This window comes from Condylostylus longicornis, unplaced genomic scaffold (genome assembly GCF_029603195.1).
Source record: "Condylostylus longicornis isolate FDR11 unplaced genomic scaffold, ASM2960319v2 ptg000107l, whole genome shotgun sequence".
Taxonomy (NCBI): Eukaryota; Metazoa; Arthropoda; class Insecta; order Diptera; family Dolichopodidae; genus Condylostylus; species Condylostylus longicornis.
The window spans coordinates 2,207,152-2,231,764 of record NW_026578075.1 but is presented as its reverse complement, the minus strand read 5'-3'; the positions used below and the strand labels follow the sequence as shown (position 1 = coordinate 2,231,764).

The 24,613-nt window shown below is 26.4% G+C and overlaps 1 protein-coding gene across 2 annotated transcripts; it reads right to left on the bottom strand.

Annotated features, from left to right (window-relative positions):
- Positions 1-384: 384 nt before the first annotated feature.
- Positions 385-24,613, bottom strand: LOC129614250 (uncharacterized). Of its 2 annotated transcripts, none has more exons than XM_055528740.1 (27): positions 24,376-24,613; positions 20,216-20,713; positions 19,246-19,585; positions 19,004-19,086; positions 17,694-18,939; positions 17,006-17,106; positions 16,694-16,906; positions 16,305-16,503; positions 15,358-15,770; positions 15,131-15,284; positions 14,947-15,070; positions 14,656-14,890; positions 13,347-14,294; positions 12,687-12,895; positions 12,336-12,531; positions 12,125-12,263; positions 11,377-11,452; positions 10,883-11,001; positions 10,608-10,822; positions 9,910-10,143; positions 7,442-7,785; positions 6,587-7,327; positions 6,170-6,525; positions 2,063-3,204; positions 1,932-1,990; positions 1,792-1,877; positions 385-1,534 (listed from the first exon to the last, which is right to left on the bottom strand). In XM_055528740.1, exons 2-27 carry the CDS (start codon positions 20,664-20,666, stop codon positions 1,312-1,314), a joined length of 8,646 nt encoding a protein of 2,881 aa, XP_055384715.1. In that variant the 5' UTR covers positions 20,667-20,713; positions 24,376-24,613; the 3' UTR covers positions 385-1,311. The 2 variants fall into 2 exon arrangements, with proteins under 2 accessions (XP_055384715.1, XP_055384716.1); XM_055528741.1 differs by having other exon boundaries at positions 10,015-10,143.

The following is a 24,613-nucleotide window of genomic DNA, read 5'->3' as shown; positions in this document are numbered from 1 at the left end:
AAAGTGAACGTTGACAATTATCTGAGCAACTTGTTTGGGTAATGTTTATTTTTGCTTTATCTTTTAAATGATAAACGGTCAAAATCTTGTGAAATTTTTTAAATTTGACATAATATGTATGTACATTTTCCGGAAAAATTTTGATACTAACTAATATATCGATTTTTGTTTTGACATGTTTGCTGCATTGTTGTTAAAGTAAACTAACCTAAAATTCTTGATCAATCATAAGACTCTTAATTGATTTATATTACTCGTAAGAAGAATAATTTCCAAAAAAAAAATTACATTTCGAATAAAAATGTTTAATTTATTTTCCGTTTGCATTTTTGTTAAATAAATATACGATTTTTATATAAAATGAAATTTAAATTAAATAATGTGTAATTTTTATAACCCCATTTTCCAGACAATTTATATTTGTGTCAACAATTTTTAAAAAAAAAATTATTCAACTCACCACTTTATCAGCTTAAATGAATCGATATTCTTCTATTCTTAACTTCGATAAACTAAAATTCGTTTAATTCAGTTTGTCTAATCACATTTATTTTATGACAATAAAATGACAAATTGATTTTTTTTACGTTAGTTTCAATTCTTACATCTTCTGGGTTAATAAAAGCCAAAAATAATTAAAGAATATAGGTTAAAATTAAAATATTATGTAAATTGAACAAAAACATAATGAATTTTTATGAAAAACGCGGCTTGTATTACATAGTGTATAAGTTAAAATAATGACACTTTTAATAATTTTTTGCACAGTTAAACACTTGTACATTTATAGAAAATAAATAACAGATTGCACAAAAAGAAAATTAAAAAAAAAGCTTTGATAAAATAAAGTTTCCATAACAAGTGGGTAAAAATTTTTTTATTGTACTGTTGTATTGGAAAATGAACTATTTGAATGGTTATGTAAAATTGCGTTTTTATTACATATGGACATACTTAACAGGTACGTACGTCTGTAGAAAGTTTTTTTTTATGAAATATGATTTTGAGTTTGTAAAATGTTGAGACTTATGAGCTATAATTTATGAAAATCATATTATTACTTTGTGTTAAAAGTAACTATAATAATGTGCATGTTATTTAAATAATGTGTAACTATCTAAATCTGGTTGTTTAATGTAATTACATGTACATACGCCGACTTAACTTTTATTTATGTATTCTATGAATTCTTTTAAATATTTAATGTAAAATTTGAATTTACAGTATAAATTATGCTATTGATAATAATTACATGTTATGTTTTTTGAAATTAAAAAAAAACAAAACTGAATTTTATAGTACTCAGTTTGTTCAAAAACTATTATAGCCTAAATATTTTACATTTTTCGTGTCTGGGTTTTTTCGAGCCATAGCTAAGCTTTTATGTGATGTATTTTCAACCGTTACCGGTAATTCGGATAATAAACCATTTTTGCTAGATTTTTCATCATCATCGTCATCAAACATTTCCTCGTCATCTGCCGAGTCTAAAATTTTTCTTCTCTTGATAGATTTCTCGATTCTGCGAAGAAATCTGAAATATTTAAGATAATATTTAATATTATTCATTTAATTATTATTTAAATTTTATAATATGTATATAATGAATTTTATAACATGTATTTTATAATAGCGAAAACTGCGAATTTAATTAAATTCTCAAATAATAAAAATGTTAGAGAAGGTTTTTAAATAAAACTTGGACGGAAAAAAATACCAATTTATTTTTCCCATCAGGATATTTTATTAATTTTGGGAAGAAATAATATAAAAAGTAGTTTCAACAATTACCTTATCTGATTTCCTATGGCCTTTAGATAATTGGTTTTGTTTTCGGATTTATTTAAATATTTACAAAATCTTCGGTTACAAAACTCCTGCAATAGATTATTTAGCGCAATATATAGATATCCTATAGCATGCTATACTACCTCAGGCAACTTTTCTTCTGATGGAATTTTTATAGTTTTACTTTTTTGAAGTGATAAACCTATAGAAAAATATTAAAAAATGAGAGCTATGAAACTTTTATATTATAAATGTTTAAAAGCAAAGTGTTTACGTGTTGATATTTTCAATTCCTGAGGCGATGTTAAACTTTCAGTTGATGATGAACTATTAACTAACGTGGTTCTTTGCAAAGTTCTTCTTTTTGGACTCTTACGGGTTGCAGAAATATTCTGATGAACATGATGTGAATGCTTCAATGTACTAAAATTCGAATGTGCTTCTTTTAAGGTGCTTTCACTTATATTAGCAGGTGCATTTTGTATAGGCTTATTTGTTTTTCTTTCACGTTTTTTATTATTTGATTTTCTATGGTGGGTACTAGGCGCGCTTCTTCCATCCGATGATGGAAAATCATATAATCCATCAGAATCAGTGAACGGTAATTGCTGATCTTTTCGACCATAAAAATGATATGAAAATTTACCAAAACCTGTCATTTTTTCACTAAGCGGACTTTCTGATCTTGAAGAAACTGGTGATAATCCTCTATCAATACTTTCATTTGATTGGTTAACAGTCATGGTGGGTAATCGCAATTGTGCCATAGTTGTAGTTTCATCTGACGTTAATAACTTCTTGCCAGATTGTAGCAAGTCATTTTGCAAATATATTTCAAACTCTTTTGCTTTTTTAATTTCTAAACAATCGTTTTTCTCTTCAATATTGTCTGTTCCAATTCCTTCGTCATTTGATTCTATAAATGCTTCATCAGATATTGTTTCTGAATCTGAATGTAATTTTAAGCGGTCTGCCACATCACCAGATTTTTTATTACCAATATGCTTATCTTTATTTGTAGCTAAATTATTTGCTTGTCGTCTAACTAATAAATTATTATAAAATGTATTGTTTAAATTTGGGTGCCCACTATTATTATCATCATTTTCATTTGAATACAGAGGATTACTTGACCCACATCGACTAGGACCCGGACTGGCCATACTTGAATAACCTGAAGAACTTAAATTTGACTCGGAAATTGTACGGTCAGCTCTTGTGCAAATTGCGAATGGACTTAAATAACACATACCAACTGTAACACCAGGTATTAATAATGAAGTATTTGCATCTTTTTGAGATGGTGACAAAACGTCAGCGTCAGATTCTAAATCACTAGAATTTGATGTTACAGTAATAGTGGGTGTATTAGGTGGGAAATCTAAAGAACTTGGTTTATCAAGTTGCTTAAATAATCTGTAATTGGAAATTATAAAATTTTATTTTTTTTTATATTTTCACAAAATTATAAAAAAGCATATTATAAAAAAAAATCATATTGAATAAATTCTGGCACTATTAAATAACGAGCAGAGAATTTTTGATTGTGCCGATGTTTTTTTAGTGAAATTGCAACTACTTAATAATGTTGCGTTTGTGAAGTATTATTTTTCATATAAGTGATATAAGGGATCGAACTTTTATTTTAATGTATTTATATAACAGGCGTATAAAATAAGCAATGATTTTTTCAAAATATGTTTTAAAAACATATTTTTTACTTTTTATTTTATACAAATCTGAAATGAAAAATTTTAATTTTTAAAATTGTTTAATCAAAGCAATGTATAACATATTTGAATTTTTAATGTGCAAATATAAGAAAGTTATTTATGTAGGTCTAAATTGCATTTTTTTTAATGAATGAAAAATGCTCAAATATATGTATATTTAGTATAAAATAAGTAAAGATATTATGTAATGAGAAACCAATGTCATTTCTTTTAAAATCTATGATTGATTGATAAGATTATTTAGTCGAATGGAATTTAAATACCTTTAAAAAGAACAGGTAAACCTGAAAATCTGGTATGTAGTGATAAAATCTATAGCATTTAATCAAGTTACTTTATGAAAAAAAATCTTATTTTCTATGTTGGATGGCTTCGATTAGACTCCGAATTAAATGAATTTATCATAACTATTTTCAAAAGTAATTAATTGATAGTAAAAAGTATTAATTGATGGACTTTTCATTGGATTTGACTTTCTGTTTTATTTTAAATTGAAATTATACACCGCAATTATTATAGTCTATAGATACAGATAAGTAGAATTTTCCAGCCGTTATTTTATTTTTCCATAATTTTTTTTTATTCTTCAAATTCCAAATTTTGTCAATAAAATGTAAAAATAAAAATGTAAATATGCTCCAAATTATTTACAAAGTTTGCTGTTGGCTTTTTTTATTGCAATAATATTGTTACTAAATTTCATCTTCCATCCTTATTTTCTGGCCATATGATGAAAGAGAATCATGATGAAAGAGAATCAAGACATTTCAAAGGGATCTAAAATTTCATTATTCTTAATGACGAAGCATATTTCTGAAGCAACAAACAAATTTTATAGATTTTATTAAAAAATTTGCATCTGGAGAACCAAAAATATCAAATGAGAAAGAACGCGATTGACCTCAGTCACATATAAGAGAAAGAGAACATTTTGACTCGTTATCCTTGTGATACATTAATACCACATAATCTTGTTTATGTAAGGTAACTAAATCTTTTAAATTATATCATAATATAATTTTTCAAAAATCTAATAAATAGATTTACTGTAAACGGTCATCCTCCAAGCTCCTTTAAAATGACATTAGATGATAACTCAATTCGAAAATGTACATTTTATCCTTCCAACATTCGTCTTCTCTGAAATTATTTCCTTTATTCAAAATAAAATTTACTTCGCAGAGGTTGCTTCCCTTTTAGCATTTTTCTTAACGCTATTGAAATTTGAAATAGTGTCCTAACACCAAATAAAACAGAAATTAATTGGTTGACAATTATTTCAAAACGAACAAGGTATTTATAAATTCATCAATTATAGTTTTTGAATACTGTGAATTCAATAGCTGTTAATGAATGGAATATGAGATCATTTACTAAGACAAGGATGAAAAATTAGAGGGAAGTTGATAATCGCGAATTATTTGAAAAATAAGTTTTTTACAACATCACCAGTAGGAAGAAGTTATTGGAATTAACAAAGGTCCAAATAGTGTAAAGGAAGTAAGAAGTGCTACAGGTACAAATAAAAGAGTGATATTTCCACTAAATTATCAATATATCCTTTAACATTAAAGTTCTTGCCGATATAATTGAAATTGCAAAATCAAATAATGGAAATGAATTTGGGAATAAAAAAAGAGTGTGAAACCGGTTTTCTTCTTTTTTTTCATATTATAAGAATTCAAAATATTTATGTGAACAGGTAATGACCGATCACGTTATATACATTCCAAATAATGATCAAAATGATACTAATAAATTTAGTCTTCTCGTATAAAAAAGGTGAACAAGGACAATGTGTAAAGATTTTTGTTTTTGGAACAGAAATTTTTATTTCATTCATATTTAATTATTTGAATTGTATAGTATAGAACTATTCAAAAATTTGCCACTGACCTGGATCCTATTGAACCGCCAAAAAAGCTTAAAAAAGTGCACAAACTGACATGCTAACATTTCGGCAAGAATTTTTTTTTTATATATTTTTTCTCTAACAATGTGGGTGCATTTCCATTCAATTTTTAAAAAAGTAAAAAATTAAATGTAATTGATAATTATTCTCTCCCTTGACTCAGAAGTACTGAATGTTGGGACATTTCCCAACTGAATGTTCCAAAGTTCTAATTCTTAGTAATTAAATAAAGAATGCTAACAGATACGCTAACTCTAGAAGGAATAATCCCTCACAATTATGTGTTTTTTTTGAAAAAAGTGGACTTTCACTAAGAACTTAAAACTGATTCTAGTTCAAACGAATTCTTTTGAAAACTTAGGCACCCGTAAAAATTTTTACCCCAAATATCTAGCTTAATATTAAAAACAAAAATAAAAAACATCTGCATTATTAAGAAACGTAAGAAATGAGAAGCGTCTTATAAGAATTACGTGAGTGTATTTATACTGTACATACATGTTAATATTTCAGCCAATTCCTCTAAACATAAGCTCGATCCTAATGTTTGTGTTCCCTCACTTAGAACAGAATAAAATAAAAGTATATCGTTTATCCTGATGTACGAACATTAAGTCATTCAAGAAATACATTTTAATATTATTGCCACTCAGCAAAATTTTTTCTTCAAATTGATAGCCTCAAAGTTATGTTGAACTCAAATTTTTATAATATTCGCTCATATAAACTTAGTTACCTTTTCTGTTGAGGCTTTTCAGAAAACATAAGATTTTTCTCTCCTGCACTAGCTCGACCAGGTGGTGGAGAACCTGGAAAAATTATTACTGGTAATCGGTTTTTTGTAGGACTGGGTTGCTCTACGACTAACGTTGGGATTATTAAGTTTCTTGGCCTTTGGGCTTTTTCATCAGACGGTGAGTTCGGTTCCTTTTCAAATTTTATATCTGGTACTGAAACAAAATTTGATTTCAAATTGTCTACACCTTTTGTTTCGGCGAATGACTTTGTTGTAGCGGAATTTTGATTGTTTGCAAAATTGTTGGATGAAGCCTTATGAGTGTTGTCTACAATATTTTGAGGCAGAATTGTATTCTAAAAATGATTTTAAATTCAAAACATTAAATGGACAATTACAATAAGTCTTTCTACTTACAATAGTTTGTTTCTCAATGTTTTCATCTAGTTCGCTATCATTTGTTATTAAAAAATCCTTTTTTGTTAACATTTTCTCGTTTCTATTAACCCGTGGCATAACCGGTGTTAATGCAGGTGATGGAACTGGTGTTGGTAGTTCTCTTATTGGTGAAAGACATTTGCTTATGCCAGTGCTCGGAATCTCTAGTAGAACAGCCGGTGGGTGTAGCATACTTGTATTACTTGTTGTTTTATGAGCACTAATGACATCTAAAACGGGTACTTCAATTGTTGTTTGCCTATAAAATACTGGTGAATCTGGAGGGCCAATAGAAAAACTAACAGGTGCTCGTAATGACGATGTTGATGATTCATCATCTCCAAGTGCATCATCTTGCGGACTAGAAGGAGTTGGTGTTGTTGATGGAGACATATAAATTGACGTTGATGGCAACGACGTTGCTCCAGAAATAGTAGAAGAAGAAGCTAAATTTCTAAACATCGCCAATATCGAATCTGCACTGGATACTTTTGGTTTAATGCGTCTATTATTAATACTATTATTATTTTTACTAAAATTAAAACTGGTTTTAGCATTTGTTATGCCTATTTCAGAAATAGATGATGCTGATTCACTTCCTTGAATTGATGAAGTGCTATGAGGTGATTTCATGTCATTAGTGCAAGGTGATTGTGGAACTGAATTCGTTCGGAATTGAAGTTCAGAGTGAAGACTTAAAGCACTTGAATGTCTTGTGCCCTTTTATATAGTAAATTAAAATAAAATTATAAAATTATTTACATAAAAAAAAATTAATTATTTTGAAATTAACAACTTTTTTGTCATAAATGCACAACGCCCATTTGAACTCACATTATCTCCATCCATTTCTGAACCTGAACTCATTTCGGCCGATACCTTATCTAAAAGTCTTGCAAATGTTACTTTTTTTTCTAATTTTGAGTCACTTAGAGGTCTCCTTGCTATGAAACTATTCGCATTACTTGTAAATGTTGTTTCTTTTATATTTTCATCTGTACTTTCTGTTGCTAATTGTTGCTCTTTATCAGATAACAATATTACATCGGAGTTATTTATATTTGGTTTGGATACTCGATTTGCTGGTGACACAAGATGTTGTAAAATTTGCTTTTTTTCAACTGCACTTTTCTTAACTGGTGTAGAATTATTACGTTTTTTCCTTGGAGAAGAAGAACCTGTTTTCAAATTTATTTATACATTAAAAATTCCATCTAACAGAGAATGCTGTCGTATAAAAAATTAAAACAAATTTTTGGTTAAGAAAAATCAGTCGCAAAGTAAAATGAGAAGCAAATAAAAAAGTGAATAAAAATTTTCATATATAGTGTTGCATTGGTACATATTTGGAGAAATCTTTAGTCCATAAAGAAAAGTTCTGATTTATTATACAAGAATATTTACAAAAGACAAAATTTCGAATTTTCAAAGAGTAAGTACACAGTCACTCGACTGTGCAACATTTTATCTGCCAATATTTGTAGTGTATGTATATACATATGAATACATACATACACTTGTGTATGTTACAGCTTTTTGAATCAAAACATTTAATGATTGAAAAGGCTGATTTTAACTTATTTTTAAAACGTTTACTTCTCACAAATGCATTTAGTTACTACGATTTCTAATCTTTTATAATGTGAAATTTTGATTTTTACAATTTAAATGATTTTTAAATGGATTTCCATGAATAATGCTCTTAAATACTTAAATGGAGTGCATGAAAACCTCCTCGTGTATACAAGACAAAACAGTACGCCATTATTTTTTTTTATACTTTTTTTACTTCATTGAATTTTTATTATAATTTATATCGTTAAACACTAAATGTAAGCGTTCCCAATATTCTAATATTTCAATATTAACTATAACAAAAACTGATTATACTAAAATTTACTACATATTCCAAAACATACAAAACAATTTTATTCAATATACTATTTTATTTTACAGTTATTTGGTTGGAACTTTGTGCGGAGTCTTCTAAATTATGTTACCTATTTTTTACATATAATTAAAAAGCTTGCAAAACAACTGTAGAAGACTATTATATGGTCATATATTTAAATATTTATGCATATATACATATATACATTATAATATATAATTTACAATATTTTATTTAATATGGTGCGTATATACATAGGTAAGTTAAATAAAATATAATATGGTGCTTATATAAATACGCAATAATTATTAGAGAAGAAATTAAAGAATATAAAAAGGATATGTGAAAAAATAAGATGCAATAATAATTATCAAACTTAGGAGAACTCTTTATATTTTTATTTAATAATAAATATGTCATTGAAAATTTAAAATCTCCTTCATTGAATTGTAATTTTATTTCTTTCATAAAATTTTCTGTGATGCTCTAACATAATGAGTACGCAAAATGTATGACGAAGCATCTGTAGGTCCAATTGGAGAATGGTTGATCAACGAAATTTGAAATCCGTACGGAACACGATTTAGCAAAATACTCTACTTGGAATTCATGGTAAAACTTGACACAATAAAAGATCATTTGGAAATAAATAAATTTCAGTATAGGAGTGTATGTTTTTTACGTAAGGTGACGGATACACTATTAATTTCGTTAATTATCATTAAAATTTATATGCTAGTTGGAGTTTTGGACTTCTCTGATGGTCTACTATCCCCTGTTATCGAAGAAACATTATGTAGTAATCAATGTACATCAACAATGTTTACAATTTCTACATTTTCTACCGTTTACTTATTTTATCTTTTGGTTGTGATAAAATAAGTAAACGGTTTAATTATAACCAAACCGAATTTCATTAAAATTTAGTTTTGAGTTTAATTATACTTTACAAGCATATAAGTTTTAGGGTAAATCCTATTATTAACTTAATTTAATTTATATTTACTACACGAGATTTAATATAATTGTGTAAGTAAACCGAGATATAAGCACCAAATATAAATTATGATTAAGAAACTAAAATTACATAATATTGTGTATGGGAAAGGAAAGTAATTTTATATGTGCTATAAATATTTAAATATTACAAAAAAAAAGAAATATTTTTTTAATAAAATGAAAAATTCACTATAAAAGTTTTAGAACATATAGAGAAAAATTATCACACGTAAAAATTCAATAAAAGTTCAAATTAAAAAAGAAAGTTAAGGGAACTAAGAACGATATAAAAAATTAATTCCACAGGTTAAACAGCTATAAGACAAAAAAAAATTGATTTTGAATTTAATGCAAGATGTGTAAGGAGAAATTTAAAAAGGATTTTTATTTATATTTCATATGTCTGTCTTACGTCGAGGAGGTGGGCGTAACAAATCATCTAGCGAAAATGTTCGTGCTGCGGCCCCTCCAGATGGATTAGGGCTGCTGAGACTAAGTATTGAAGGTTTTCTTATACCCAATTTATTAAATATTGAACGTGGTGCTCCTTGCGCATTAGCAGAAGTTGTTTGTGATGTTCCAGAGTTGAATTGAAGTTGCTCTCGCAATGAAGTATGATGATGATGACCGTGAAGTGTTCCAATTTCTAAAACAAAATTTTTCTTTAATTTTTGCTCACCACAATAAATCGTGTTTTGTTAGGAAATGTGACATTTATCAATTTTTCAATATTTTTCATATTTTTTAATAGTTGAACAAATTTATCCTAAAATATTTTTAAAATCTTATCAAAAAGAAAATAAAGGATCTAAATATTTTAAAATGCTTTCTTTTTAGTTCGATTCCGAATTTCAAAGCAAAATTTCAGTGAAATTTCTAGTGATGAATTTCAAATTATATTAAAAAAAACTGTCTCCAAAAATTTACTTTTGTTAAGATGAAGATATCTTCACAGGTACATATTTATAAATATATAAAGTTATACAGGTTCCCTCGAAATGACACAGCTGACTCAAGTTGATGGAACTGAACTTTTTTTAACAGAAAAAATGTACCGCAATATATAAATATCAAAAAATAAAAAATCACAAAATTTCCTTTCAGACTTACGTCTGTTTCTAGTCGCCTCTTCAGCTAATAATTTTTCAATTTTCTCTGGAAAATGACGTTTCGCACACCAAACTAATCCAATAAAAGCTAAAACTACGAAAACTGTAATTAATCCCAACCAAAATGGTTCTTGAAGCATTCTCTCCGACAACGGTTTATAAGGTATATGTAACATCCTTCTTTCACATCGTTTACCTTCCCACCATGCATGGCATCTATATGGCGAATACAAAAATTTTTGCAATAAAAATAAAAATAATTTAGAAAATCTTTACCGGCAGAAGAAATCATCATTTTTTTCAAAACATTCGCCTCTTCCTTCACAGGGATTATCCGAACAAGGTTTTAGTCTCTGCTCACATGTTACTCCAATATAACCTGATTGACATATACACTAAATACATAAAAAAAAAACCATAAATTTAATTACAACTGTTTACACATTTCGTTTTATTAGAAAAATTCAATAAAATAATCTGGAAAAGTAAATTAAATTATAATTTATAATTTTAAATTTATTTAATGTTACAAACAAAGCTTTCTAAACTTAGATTTTGAACTTTAAGTCTTAAACTTGAGGTAACAACTTTTAAAAAAATGCCATTAGAGTTGAAATGAAACCTGATATTTATCTCGAAGATGTTATAGCAACTAAAGGTTTTGCAAGATTCTCGTTTCCAATTTACCTTTTTTGTTTTAAACCTCAGAAAACTTTTTTAAGTGCTAATTTAAAAAGAGCTTAAATATGAGTTAAATATTCTTATTTTACCTTGAAATTTGTTGCCGTTAACTCACATTTACCAAAAACACACGGTTCTAAATCACAAACATTAAGTGCACAAAATCTGTAAAAATTTTTAAAGCATTACAATACTTTGTAGTAGTATAATTTTTTAAAACTAAAAAAATAAAATAAGGACTATAACAATACATAAGAAATTTCAATAACCAAATTTTCTTCAAAAATCATAGGAAGTTATTTACTTAAGTTATTACTATGATTAAGTTGTTAGAACATAAATAGTGGATTAAATTATTAATCATAATGGAAAATTTATTTCTTGCTAAAGATCAAATTTCGTCAAGAGAAAAATTTCCAGAATTAAGTAAAAAAAAAAGCTTTATTGACATCATCTTCTTAATATTTTTGATAAACTGTATTGCATACATTCGCTCTGGTGAATGTTTAGGAGTTCCCCTATTGCATAAATCTTGAAAAAGAACAAAATTATAAAAATTTTAATTTACCTAATTCGCAATTTTAATAAAGTAAGTTAAAGAATTATTTATTCTGGTAAATAAATATGTTGCAAATCTTCTCTGCGTTTAGAGAAATTTGAAAAAAGCTAGAAATTGCTAAGAATTGATAACGTGCTAAAGAAAAAGAAAATATATGTGCTCTTTAACAATTCAAAAATTATTTTTTTTTTTGGCCGAAATATCTTAAATATCATAAAATCTTTAATTTATAAGTTTTAAGAATTTAAATAATAACTGAAATATAAATATATACTTACTTTCCAGTAAAATATCCCGTACATTGACATTTATTTACAGATTTCTTTGATATACATTTTCCTTTTTCTTTACATGGATTAGGATGACAAGTTTCAACAAAATCATCTCCAGTTGCTAATTTCAGCTTCAAATTAAGATCTAACAGAAAGAGAAACAAAACATACAAATTATTTACAAAATAAACTAAATTTTTTTTTATTTCCTATTGACCTTGTTGCAAACGTACGGATGCATTCAAACCAAAATCGGAACTGTAAAAAGATTTCTGTCTTATGTGTAATGTATTCAGATATGACGTAATATGAACAGGAGCTCTTTCTCTTAAGTTATCAAAATCTTTGCTTTCATTTGCATTGTCACAAAGATACCATTTAGTTCCATTGTTATCTGCATAATTATCTACAACCTAATAGAAAATATTTTTATTTTAATATATTGATTACAAAAATTATGTAAAAACTTTTCCAAATTATATATGTAAATACATCATTTTGGAAGAATTCACGAATAGTTTTGGAGAAATTCATTTGGAAAAGCATAATGCAAAAAATTGTATTTTACCTCAAGAAAATTACGATGAAGACACTCATTTTCATTCAATGTATACCCGAACACTTCAAGCAATATCACATTACCTAAAGGTGCTATGAAATGTTGTGAAAAATTTATATCTGATGGCAAATTATTTGGATAATTCAAATGATATAAATTCCCATTAGTGTTATTCGCTAGATTTATGAGACGTTCTTCAATGGACTTTCCAATGGAATCTAAAAAACAAACAAAAATTAACAATTAAATACATAACTTTAACTTTACTTTACAACAAAAAAAAATGGATTTTTATAGAATTGTCCTTTTTGCCATTAAAAATTTAATAGTGATCGAAAATATTTTGCAGTTTAAACAAAATTAGAACAAAGTAAAAGCCCATCATTACACACAGTTTTCAAATGCTTGAAGGTGTGTAATACGGATTCCCTTTTTCAATCATATTTATACTGCAAATAAATAAAACCCTGTCTCTTGCGATATGTTTTGGTTTGTTAAGAAATTTGATTAATTTTGAAATTCAAGTATCTTCAAATTGAACGATTTTAGTTTGTAATAATTTCTATAGTAAACTATGTATGTATGTATATAATTTCATGTAAAATAAATTTTTTCTAGTAGTATGTATACAAATTAAAAAAAATGTATGAAACTGTTTAATATTTTTACCTGTCTTGAAGCTTATTTTAAATCCTTTACCACGAGGTTTTGAACCTGTTTCAATTTTCACTTTAATTTGTTCTTTTTCACCAAAATATATTCCATCATTTACATGATTATACTTTTTAAAAGGCTCAAACCATCCATTTCCAATATCAAGATACAGAGTTGCATCATTTATTAAATTATAATCTAAAAATTCTAACCAAATCCGCTTATTATTGGGAGCTTGAATAACATAAGTGCAATCTAAATTATTTAATAAAAAATGCGGATAATTTGGACTTTGTATTACACCTTCCTTTGATGTTAGTATTTGTAAAGGACAGCCAGATAAATCGATTGCTTTCCAAATTGCAGCAAAGCCTGCACCAGAATTAGAATAGTCGCTATGAAAATTGATTATAGCCTCATTTGATAATGAAACAAAGTCAAATTTTGACATATTAGTATCGTGGCGGCCACACCATCTAACATATGGTAGAAATGTTTGTGCGTTGTATTTAATATCATTATCAAAATTGCGTTGATTTAAAACAGTTTCTTCTGTAAATGCCATTTTTAATGTTCTCTTTTTCCTTCTACTTTTTTTATTTCGAAATCTATGCTTTTTATCCTTTCTTTCAATAATGTATTGTCCATGAAATAGAGAATCGAATCTCGATAACTTACTAACTGTGGACCTTCTTATTCTTTTAAGATAATACAACCAGTTATCATAATTACTTTCTTCTAAATTTCGTTCGGAGGTTAACATTGCTATAGGTACTAAATTTGAGCCTGGTTCCAATGATATTTTTGAGACAGTCTCTAAATTTTGTATTGTTATAAAATCGTAAAGACATTCGCTTTGAGCTTCTAAATCAATTTTTTGGAACTGAATCACAATCCTATGTTTATCTGGAGCAACAAGATGAACCCAATAATCGGTATTACTAGGATATTGATTAGGATATGCTAAAATGTAGGGAAAAATTAAGTTTTTAAAATTAATCAATGTATTATCATTTGTTCTTTATTTAATAATTACAAAAATTAGTTGATAATAATAATGGGAAACTGATAACAAAAATGATAACTGATGATAAAAATTTTGGCACATTTCTAAAAAGGGTTTGTAAACCTGAGGGTTCACCCTGCCTGTCCGCTCGACTACAAAAGTTCTACAGCATTAAAGGTAGGAAAATTGCCAATAGTCGAAAATTTTACGAAATAATATCGTAAATCTTTACAGTTTTTAAAATGCAAATTTCCCCCCAAACTAGCATTTTCAAACCAAAAGTATTTGTTACTTTTATAAAAGTATGGTAAATTTTACCTGGAGAAGTTAATCGCCCTTCTGTCCCAGAAATCGTTTCATTCTGTAAATTTGAGTTGTTGATTTCATTATTTGTCTTTTGTTTACAAATGTATCCACCAGTTTTCTGACAAATTTCACTTTCCCAGTAGAGTCCAGATGGTAATTTTGTGGAAGGTTGAACTTTCCATTGTAATCCCAAGCACATGGGTATCTTACTATTACTTGTATCATGTGATTGATCAGGTAACCATCCCTTCAGAGAAAAACAAAACTTCTATTTTTTAAATCGATATCTAAAATATTATTTACCTCAAAAATCATTTTATCGTTGCTGGTCCATTCAAATTTTCCATACTCATTTAACTTCCCCCCTAACCAATAAATGATTTGCGGATTATAATCAATTTGGTTTCTAATACTAGTGATGAGAAATCTTTAAAATTATATTGAATTTATATTGTTTGTTTATATTATTTAAATTCAAAATTTTTACTTGTTCTCAGAGGATGAAGAAATTGACGATAATTTCGCCCCAATACCCCTACAAATTTGCTGAGCAGTCCACCAATCAACTTCAGGATATGAGCCAAATAAATAGCAAGAGCCATTGTGAAAAACTAATCTTTCATCTGGACATTCCATATTTTCTAATTAAAATTTGTGTAAGATAAATTTTTGTTTTAAGAAACTTTCTTAATAAGACAAATATTTTTTACGTACTATTTTGCATGAAAATTTTCGCTTTGAAACCACCAAAATGATGTGAATAATCCGAAACGAAATGAAGCCCTAAAATCGAATTATTTGATATATAACGTAATAACTTCAGTTTTGGACTCCAATCGCCACATATTCTTTTCGTAAAATATTCATAATTACTTGATTTTGTTGGAAATATCGTATATCCTTTCGGATACTCTGGCGTTTTAATTAAATAATTCGAAGGACTCTCATAGAGATCAGAAAAAATATTCAAAATATTTTGATGATTTACATTTTTCGTTATTTCAAAGTCTATTTTTAAATTGAAATCGTCATAAGAAGGTCGCTGAGTAGTATTAGGTTTTGATATATTTTGCATATTTAAGTAATTATGCGATGGTTCTATTATTTCCAAATAATCGTATTGGCAACTAAAATATTTTTAATTATTAATAATAACAATTATAGTTTGTTAAAATGAAATACATATTTGGTTTTTGGTAATTCTTAAGTTCATTACTTTACAGTATGCACATTAAAATTAGAAGCTTTTATGATTAAAAATATTATCATTTATTGTTAAATTTTAATTAAAAAAAAAATATTAAAAAAGCATTCAAAAAAAAGTTTTATCTAATTATAACTCTTTCTAGGAATCTGGGAACACAAATGCAATTTCTAAAATTTCAATTTTATCAATAGAGCTTCCTACATATTGAAAGCTTATATAAAATTATACAAACTATACATTATGTAAACACTCGTGTTAAACTTCTGTATAAAATATTATTTTAAGAAAGTATGAATTTAATAATTTTCTTGGGATAAAAGGCAAGTAAAATATTACAAATTAAAAAAAAAAAATTATCACTATTTACTACATTTGGTATGCTAACTATTTTATAAAATGATGCCATTTCTAAGACTCGTCTACTGTAATGATTTTTTTCAGTTTGGGTTATTACCTAGGCTCATTTTCAATTACAAGCTCTTCAAACTCTACAATAATTTTGTAACTTGCTGGTGCTATTATTGTTGTGTAACAATTAGCGTTATCTGGATATGGTTTTGGAAATTCCGGACTCCAAACAGATGCTCTGGGATGTTCCTTTGTAAGGGACACTGTTTTATTGCAATCATTTGTCCAACTTAGATTTGAGTCTTCTACAAATAAATTTTAATTAAAAGTAAAATATTAAATTTTTTCAATTTAAAAAATATTCAGCATGATAAAAATTAAACTTTTTTAAACATTTTTAACTATGATGTTAAAGAAAAATCAACCTGCACTTATAATATAAACTTTTGTCACAAAAAAAAAATTTAAATTGATAAATATTAAGATGTTAGTTACCTTGAGACATGTGTGTCTTACAAATTAGAAAATTTTTTTCATTGCAATTCCTATCATTCCACATAAACGTTTTCGTGAATGGCTCTTCAACTGATAGCACAATCGGTGGCATTTTAAAATATTTTCTTATTTCAATACAATCCTGATTACTCAAACCATCATCATTTGGTTGTTTGTTGTAATTATTATGATGACTCCACCCAGGAAACCATCCTGTATTAATTACATATAAAATTTTTGTATATTCACAATATATAAAATATATTGCTAGTGTAATAATTATATCTCGGATAATTTGAAATACTATCGTACTTGAATATTGAAAATTATTTCCATCTGTCCAACGAAAATCACCTTCAAAATTTTTATCTGAACCTCCAATCCAATAAGCCATTTGCTGCTGGTACCCCGGGCTAAAAGATGTTTATTTTCGGTTATTCAAAAAAAACATTCAATACATTGTTTTTTAATTTTAGAGAATTCTAATAAAAATGGGATTCTTATAAGGATTTTTCGATCGATTTTTCTCAGTATTACATGTGTATAACTCTCAATAATATAAAATTATATTGAAATTAATTTCATAAACATTTATTTAAGAACAAATTTATTTGATTTTGGTCTATAGTAACATAATACAAATGTGTTGGACCATTTAGTAAAAACTACACTTGCCACTATTCTTCACTTGAACTATAAATATTCCTACACTTATATTGTACATTGATTCCATTATTTAATTAATACAATTCAGACCGTAAATTTAAATATTTGATTTCAGATTCTTACAAAGGAGCCCGAAATTGAGATCGCGTTAAAAAAATATATTGTACCTTAATCTTTATAAAACATATAGAGATCGTAAATAAGAAGAATGAAACATAAATCGCAGTTATCTACGAGTAGCTTGAAATAATAATTTTTAGATCACAACAATCAAAGAAAATAACTTTGTTTTAAATAAATTAGATTTGTATAGCTTAAATTTATATAAAATTACCTGTTCATTATAATAGTGTCTATGATATTTTCTTCAGCCTCAGATCTAACTGACGCCAAATGCCCACCATTATTAATACAATGTTGTTCACCTTCATACCAAGTTAGTTCTTTTTCTATTGCAGATATGCAAAACCTTCGCCACGCAATCCAACCAAATTGACAATCTTGTACTAGTTCTATTATTGGTATTGCAATGTATGACAAAAAAACTATTGGCAGTTGCTTCACCTTTTTAGAATTATTGTTAAAACTAAATTTATTTTGATGATTATAGTTATAACGTATTCGTACAATTAAAATATTGCTTGAAGATATAAAGTGAAATGTTTCTTTTATATTATCTTTTTTGATACATTTTGTCCATTGAAAATTTTTTTTTTTATCAATTATTTCTAATAAAATTCCATCGCAACTCGTATTAGTACTTTCACTTTTAAAACTATCTAGACTATCAATATTCTCATAATTATTATTGTTATTTTTTTCTGTGTATTCGAAACTATTAATATTACTTGTGTTACTATTATTATTATCACTAATAAAAGTGGTTTTATTATTACTTTTATTATTATTATTATTATTGAAATCATTATTACTATTATTGCTACTATTATTGTTATTATTACTATCATTATTATTATTAGTATTACTATTATTAGTGTTATTATTATTATTGAAGCTATTAAAATAATTTTTAGCAAATAAATTTGTGTGCGATTTGTAATCTAAAAAATCTAAACTTTCTACCTTATCGATTAATAAACGTTCGTGCTGAATTTGCTTGGAATCTGGATTTACAACTAATGTTAGATTGACTTGATTTCCGTATGGTAAATGTATTTTAAAATTACAATCCAAATATTCTCTATTTACTTCCACTTTAAATGAATTATTTCTATCAGTAAGAAGCATATTATAACAATAATCAACTAGTTGATATTCTATACTAAACATGACATTCTTATGAATTATGATAAATGAATTTTCATCTATTTCAAAATGATGCAATAAATCAGTTTTTCTTATTTCCTCATATTTTCCACATAATTTTGTTTTATTTTTGATCTGCAAATAACCCCCACTATCGCATGCAACATTTAACTTTTTTATTTTCACCAAAAATTTTGTATCTCCGTATGATATCGGTTTTATCTTTGGAAAATAAACAGTACAATTATTCGTATATAATGGTAATTGCGTATGATCAAAATTCCCTGATGTATTTTTCAGCCACAATTGACACTCTAAAATATAGATAATAATATAACTTAGATAACTTCAAACTTTAATTTTTCTCATTAAACTTACCTTTAATAACATTGTAATGCACGTTTTTACTTAAAATCATTGGCAATTTTGCTTCTTCCTCCTTTCTCAAAGAAAAATATAACCTGTAAAATTCGATTAAAAATAATTAAATATAAAATTTTAGTAAAAATTTTTTTCGGAGCAACCATAGCAGTTTATCGTAATAGAAAACCTTTTGCTTTGCAATTTTATGTAATTTTTCGCTCAGAAAAATTCTCTAAAGCCTTTGTTTAATCTCATACCTAAATTCTACAGCTGTCAAATCATCACAGTATTCATCCAAAATCCAAAACGCTCTCATTTGTGTATTATTTTGAAATTCCCCCGTCCATTTATTATTCAAGCAATTGGTTTTACTCTTAATATTATCCATTTTTAAACCAGAATTCGTTAAATCTTCTTCCTCATTACGATTAACATCTTCAGTCCAAAACATTTTCCCATCGTTTAAATGGAACCAAGAAATTGGAAAGAAATTTTGTGCACTTTTTTGGATAAAAGTGCCTGTTGGCTCTGCTTTAGAAGTAACGGTTTCTAAATAAAAATCTTTAATGTTGCGGAACGAATTGGAATCGAGAATAACTGTATTAAAAACACAAAATAAAAAGATTTAAAGACTACACATTATTATTTATGTATATATTTACGAAATATCAAAAATTAAAGTTTTACCAAAAATCAAAATATTATAAGGACAGGGTGTCTCGTCAATAATTTCTTGATTTCTCTAAAGTCGAAATACCAAAGTTAAAATTGAATCGATCATAAACTCGACTCTGTTTTAATATTTAAAAGTGAAAAACAAATTTTGGTCGATCTCACCAAAGACTGACCTATTTTGAAAACATTGATGTTACGGGAAAAAAGCTGTAGAGTATTTCAAGAACTTTTCAATTACATTCTGCAAAAGCCTAAATATTAGATTTGATTTTTTAATCCGTTTCAAGCCTTTGTTTAGGAACTAGAAGGTTATAGGAACAATTATTTCAAAAAAATCACCTAATAATATAATATTAAAAATGAATAGGATACCACATCCCATAGTCCGAAAATATTTTAAATAGGGTTTAGACACCAAATATTTTTCATAGATATTGTTTCATGAACATTGGACGTTCTATTTTTCCCTCATACAAAGTCCAAGGACATATCTTTATAAACTTTTATAAAATTTATACAACAAATATAGTAATTGTGAATATAGAAAAGTACCTTTATATAAAAGACCACAAACGATTGGACTTTCGCTACTGAATATGCTGTGCGTGATGCTGATAATATTATCGAAATCAGTTCCATTTCTAGTTTTAGAATTAAAAATATGCTTTTTTATTAAATTAATTGGACCGAAATTTTGAAAATAATTTTCCAAACTTCCTTCACATAAATATTCACTAGAATTCTTCATCGTCCCATCTGCAGAAGTTTCAGTTGTATTATTTTTTAGATTTAAACTTTTGCTTCCTTCCTCTGAAGTACCACTAAATCTATTTTGCTCTATAAGTAATAATTTAACTGTTTCTTCTATTTCACCGCTTGTTGATATATTTAAAAAGGGTGGACCAGGTGACCTACCGGGAGCTGGATCACTATTTATTGAGCCACCAGTTTTTGTAGAAAAGCTTCCAAGGTACAGCACAAATAAAAAAAATATTTTCGCCATTTTTTAATTATGAGCATGCCATCGTTGCCATATTGTTACCACTAAAACTGAAAAGAAAAAATTCATATGTTATGAACATAATTCCTATTTATAGTTAAACTAATGAAATAGGAGAAACGAGTTGAATCTTACAATATTATTGAATAAACATTAAAAGAAAAGGTTTATACATGCAATTAGGGTTGGAATGAGACTGATTTTATGGAGTTTTCTGTAAACTTACATGAAGGTGAAAGATGGAAATTTAGCAAACCGTGTTAATTAAAACAAAATCACCAATCTTTATTATCAAACAAATCGTATATTAATTAAAATAAAAGTATATGAGAAAACATAAGTTTTTTCGGATGGAGCTCTAAAGCTATTATTAAAAACTGTTACAGCTTAACAAAATTATACACAAGAAATAGATTAAGTGAGGTTATTGAATGTGTTTTAACAGTTTTACGAGAGAAAATTTCAAGAGATATAGAACAAATCCAAGTTTTACAAATGAGGATAAATTCGATAGATATATTAAAACTGCCAAAATATAAAGATTTATGAAACAGAATTTTAGTATCTTTAAATTTAAAATGAAGTAATTGAACACATGATGAAGTAAATATTATGCTTACTACATTTATCAATCATTAAAAAGAATCTCATATTATACCACTATATTTGAAAAAAATACTAAAAAATTTAAAAAAAACCATTAATTTTTTTCTTTTTTTGCGCTTCTTCTTGAAATTTGAGTTTTATTTGTCAATGACCTTAACTGACAATCTTTTCAAGAAAATCCATCTGTAGAAAGTGAATAGAGCAAATTACATTTTTCAAGGTAAGAAGAGAGTTGTTATACTTTTATAAAAATCTAAAATCTTTAGAACTTTCAATATGACTATCAAAATTGTTAGAACTTTTGCAGAATTAGCAGTTTGGACTTATCTGACATGCTTTATATAAGCTAAGACCTACGTTACAACTGAATTATCGAAACTCCCCTTATTTTTAATATGATTATATCTTTGAATTTAAATACTTAATTTCTTCCAAAATTTTTCAAAATAAATTTTAAATATTTCGAACTTTATACCTGATGTATGTCAATATTTTTACATTTTGTTGTTGAGTTTATGTATGTATATATTATGCTAAATTTATATTAAAATAAAATTCTAAACTTACTATGTACATATGTTAAAATTAACATTACATAAATATTTTCAAATAAATGAATAATATGTTACATATGTATACATATATTTTTTTCCTATTCGGTTCTGCGAGCTTGTATATGATATCGCTGAACCATGAACCAGTTCCTTGCGTCATCGAGTTTTTAATGGTTAAAACAATTATGGCAATTATTTTTAACTATTTCAAAAACCTGGTATCCTCTACCAAGCTTATAAGGCAAATTTATTTAAAATAAAATTAAACTGAGATAACTCACATACATATGATAACATTACATGACTTTAAAACCCATTTGATAATAGCATATATTTACAAATATGAATGTAAAACTGAAGTTTCTTTACTTTTTTGCATATTTTAATAAGCAGACGTTTAACAAAATAACAAAAGAATATTAGAAGCCATATGTATGTATATATAAATATGTACGATAAGTCATAAAAATACAATTTTTAATATTTATATTTTCATGTCGAAACTATGAATGTACATTTTTTAAATTGCGAAAACGCTAACATTGCATTCTCAAACAACTCGTTAGCTGATTTGTTTGACAATTTAATTTACCTTGATTCAACCTTTATGCATTTTCTTATACCCTGTACCTTTGGTATGGAGTTTGTAATAATGCAACAATGAAAACTAGATTGTCAAGTTGCGTATAATTCCGTTGTTTTATGGCGAATGAAATGTTTTTACTTGTTTTTAAATTTTTTAGATATTTTAGATATTTTTCCTAAATATATGCAATAAGATATTCATTAAAATTTAGAGTATGTATGCAATATGTATGCACATAATTTCAATGGTTGGTTGGTGATCACCATTGAAACAACTAAAATGACAGTCGAAAGGTTCTCTAAAAATTTTTAATTTTTTTTTATCTCTGACTATTGAGAAACTGAAATAATTTAAGTAATTTACTCGCACTACCTTATATGTTACAATATTATGAATGCATATTTGGATATATGTAGTATGAACCAGTGTACACCCACATATGCCCATACGTATAAATTTTTATTTAACAACATTATGAGTAGTTTCATAATAAATTATAAAAAATCTATTTAACTCTACTACTTGTGTTATTTTACGTCATAATAGGTAATATTATGATCTTAGATTATTTATTTTTCTATTTGAAATCTTGAAAAATGTATACCTTCTTTGTCTTACTTCTTAAAACTTAGAGTTAAGATAGCTGAAGAAAACTTTACAAAACTTGTTTGCAGAAGTCGTTAAAGAAGTTTACAAATTATATTTCTGTTAATTACGTATTTCTATGAATGTAGAAAATGTTTTTATATGTAATTATTTTTTGTGAGAAATCCGAAATATCTATGTTATACTAGTATTGTCGAAATTTTAAAAATTCCAGCCAAATCAGTGCTCTGCAGTAAAGCGCATTTATTTTCTAATTATGAAAAATTAGTATTATTGCGATTAGCTGCACTCATAAAGAACAAGCTATAATTTTCTATTTAAGAATTTTCTTCTACATGCAAAATATAACTAGGTACACCTTATTATCAAATGGTATGATTATATATACATATGTATATACATATGTTTATTATCATTTTTGTATGCATTATGGCATCTAAAAATAACAAGTTGAAATATTTGCTTAAACATTTTTAAAGGTTAGGTATTTTTAAAAATTCAAAATGCAACATAAATTTACCATTTTTTTAAACAAAATAAAAAAACTTTAAAATTTAATTTGTTGCAAAACACCATATTTAATTTAAATCAAATGAAATAAATTCATAGCATACACTGCGGTTCAAAGGATTAAAGGCACAAAAAATATCCAAAAATAATGCAATACATTGGTGGCAGCATGTCGTTATACCTATAGAGAGCATTTCAAAAAAACTTAATACTAATAAAAACTAATGTAATAAATTATAAACATTTATGTATTGGTAAAAATTGAGGCAGAATAACTAACAAACGATTTCGTTATACAAATGTAACTCCTTTTTTTAGAAAACATTTGACATTTTCTTGCTTTGAAAAAACATTATGAATTGCAAATAAATACATTCAAAATTTTTATGAAAAAATATAATCAGATTTGGATATGTTAGTTTTAGCAAAAGATATTACGATTCTTATTGTGATTTTAAAAACAAGATCCCGAGTGTCACAGAAAACCATTTATTATTATTTTTAATTTTAAAAATATTTTAGAAATGTCATTTTACTTAAAATACACTTGCAAAAATTACACAAATATACTTACCGAACAACTTAAACTATAAGTAGTGTAAAAAAAACAATGTCATGGACTGTGTTCTTTATAATAAATACTATGCATGACCTGGATTTATAGAGTATATGTATGTATGTCGTGCGTTTGGAATAGAATATTAAGAATTTTATGTGTTTATGTATGCATATGTATGTATGTATATAAATATAGGTACATAAATCATAAGGGTCACGAGTACCTACGCAAAAATTGTATTTAAATGTTTTTGTAAAATATATAGATATAGATGTATATGCATGTACATACTTTTTAAATGTTATCCTTTGATATTCATATTTTACATTGTTGGAGAAAAAGCTTTTTCCTTTTATGTTAGCCAAAAAAGTTTTTAGGAATAGAAAATTAAAAATGTAATGTCTAAATATTTGTATATTTTCGAAGTATTAAATATACCTTGTTAGTTTTTGTGTTTATAAATATATTAAAAAACATAATTTTTAATAATTAAATCATACTTTTTGAAAATTTGCACCAAAAACAGATA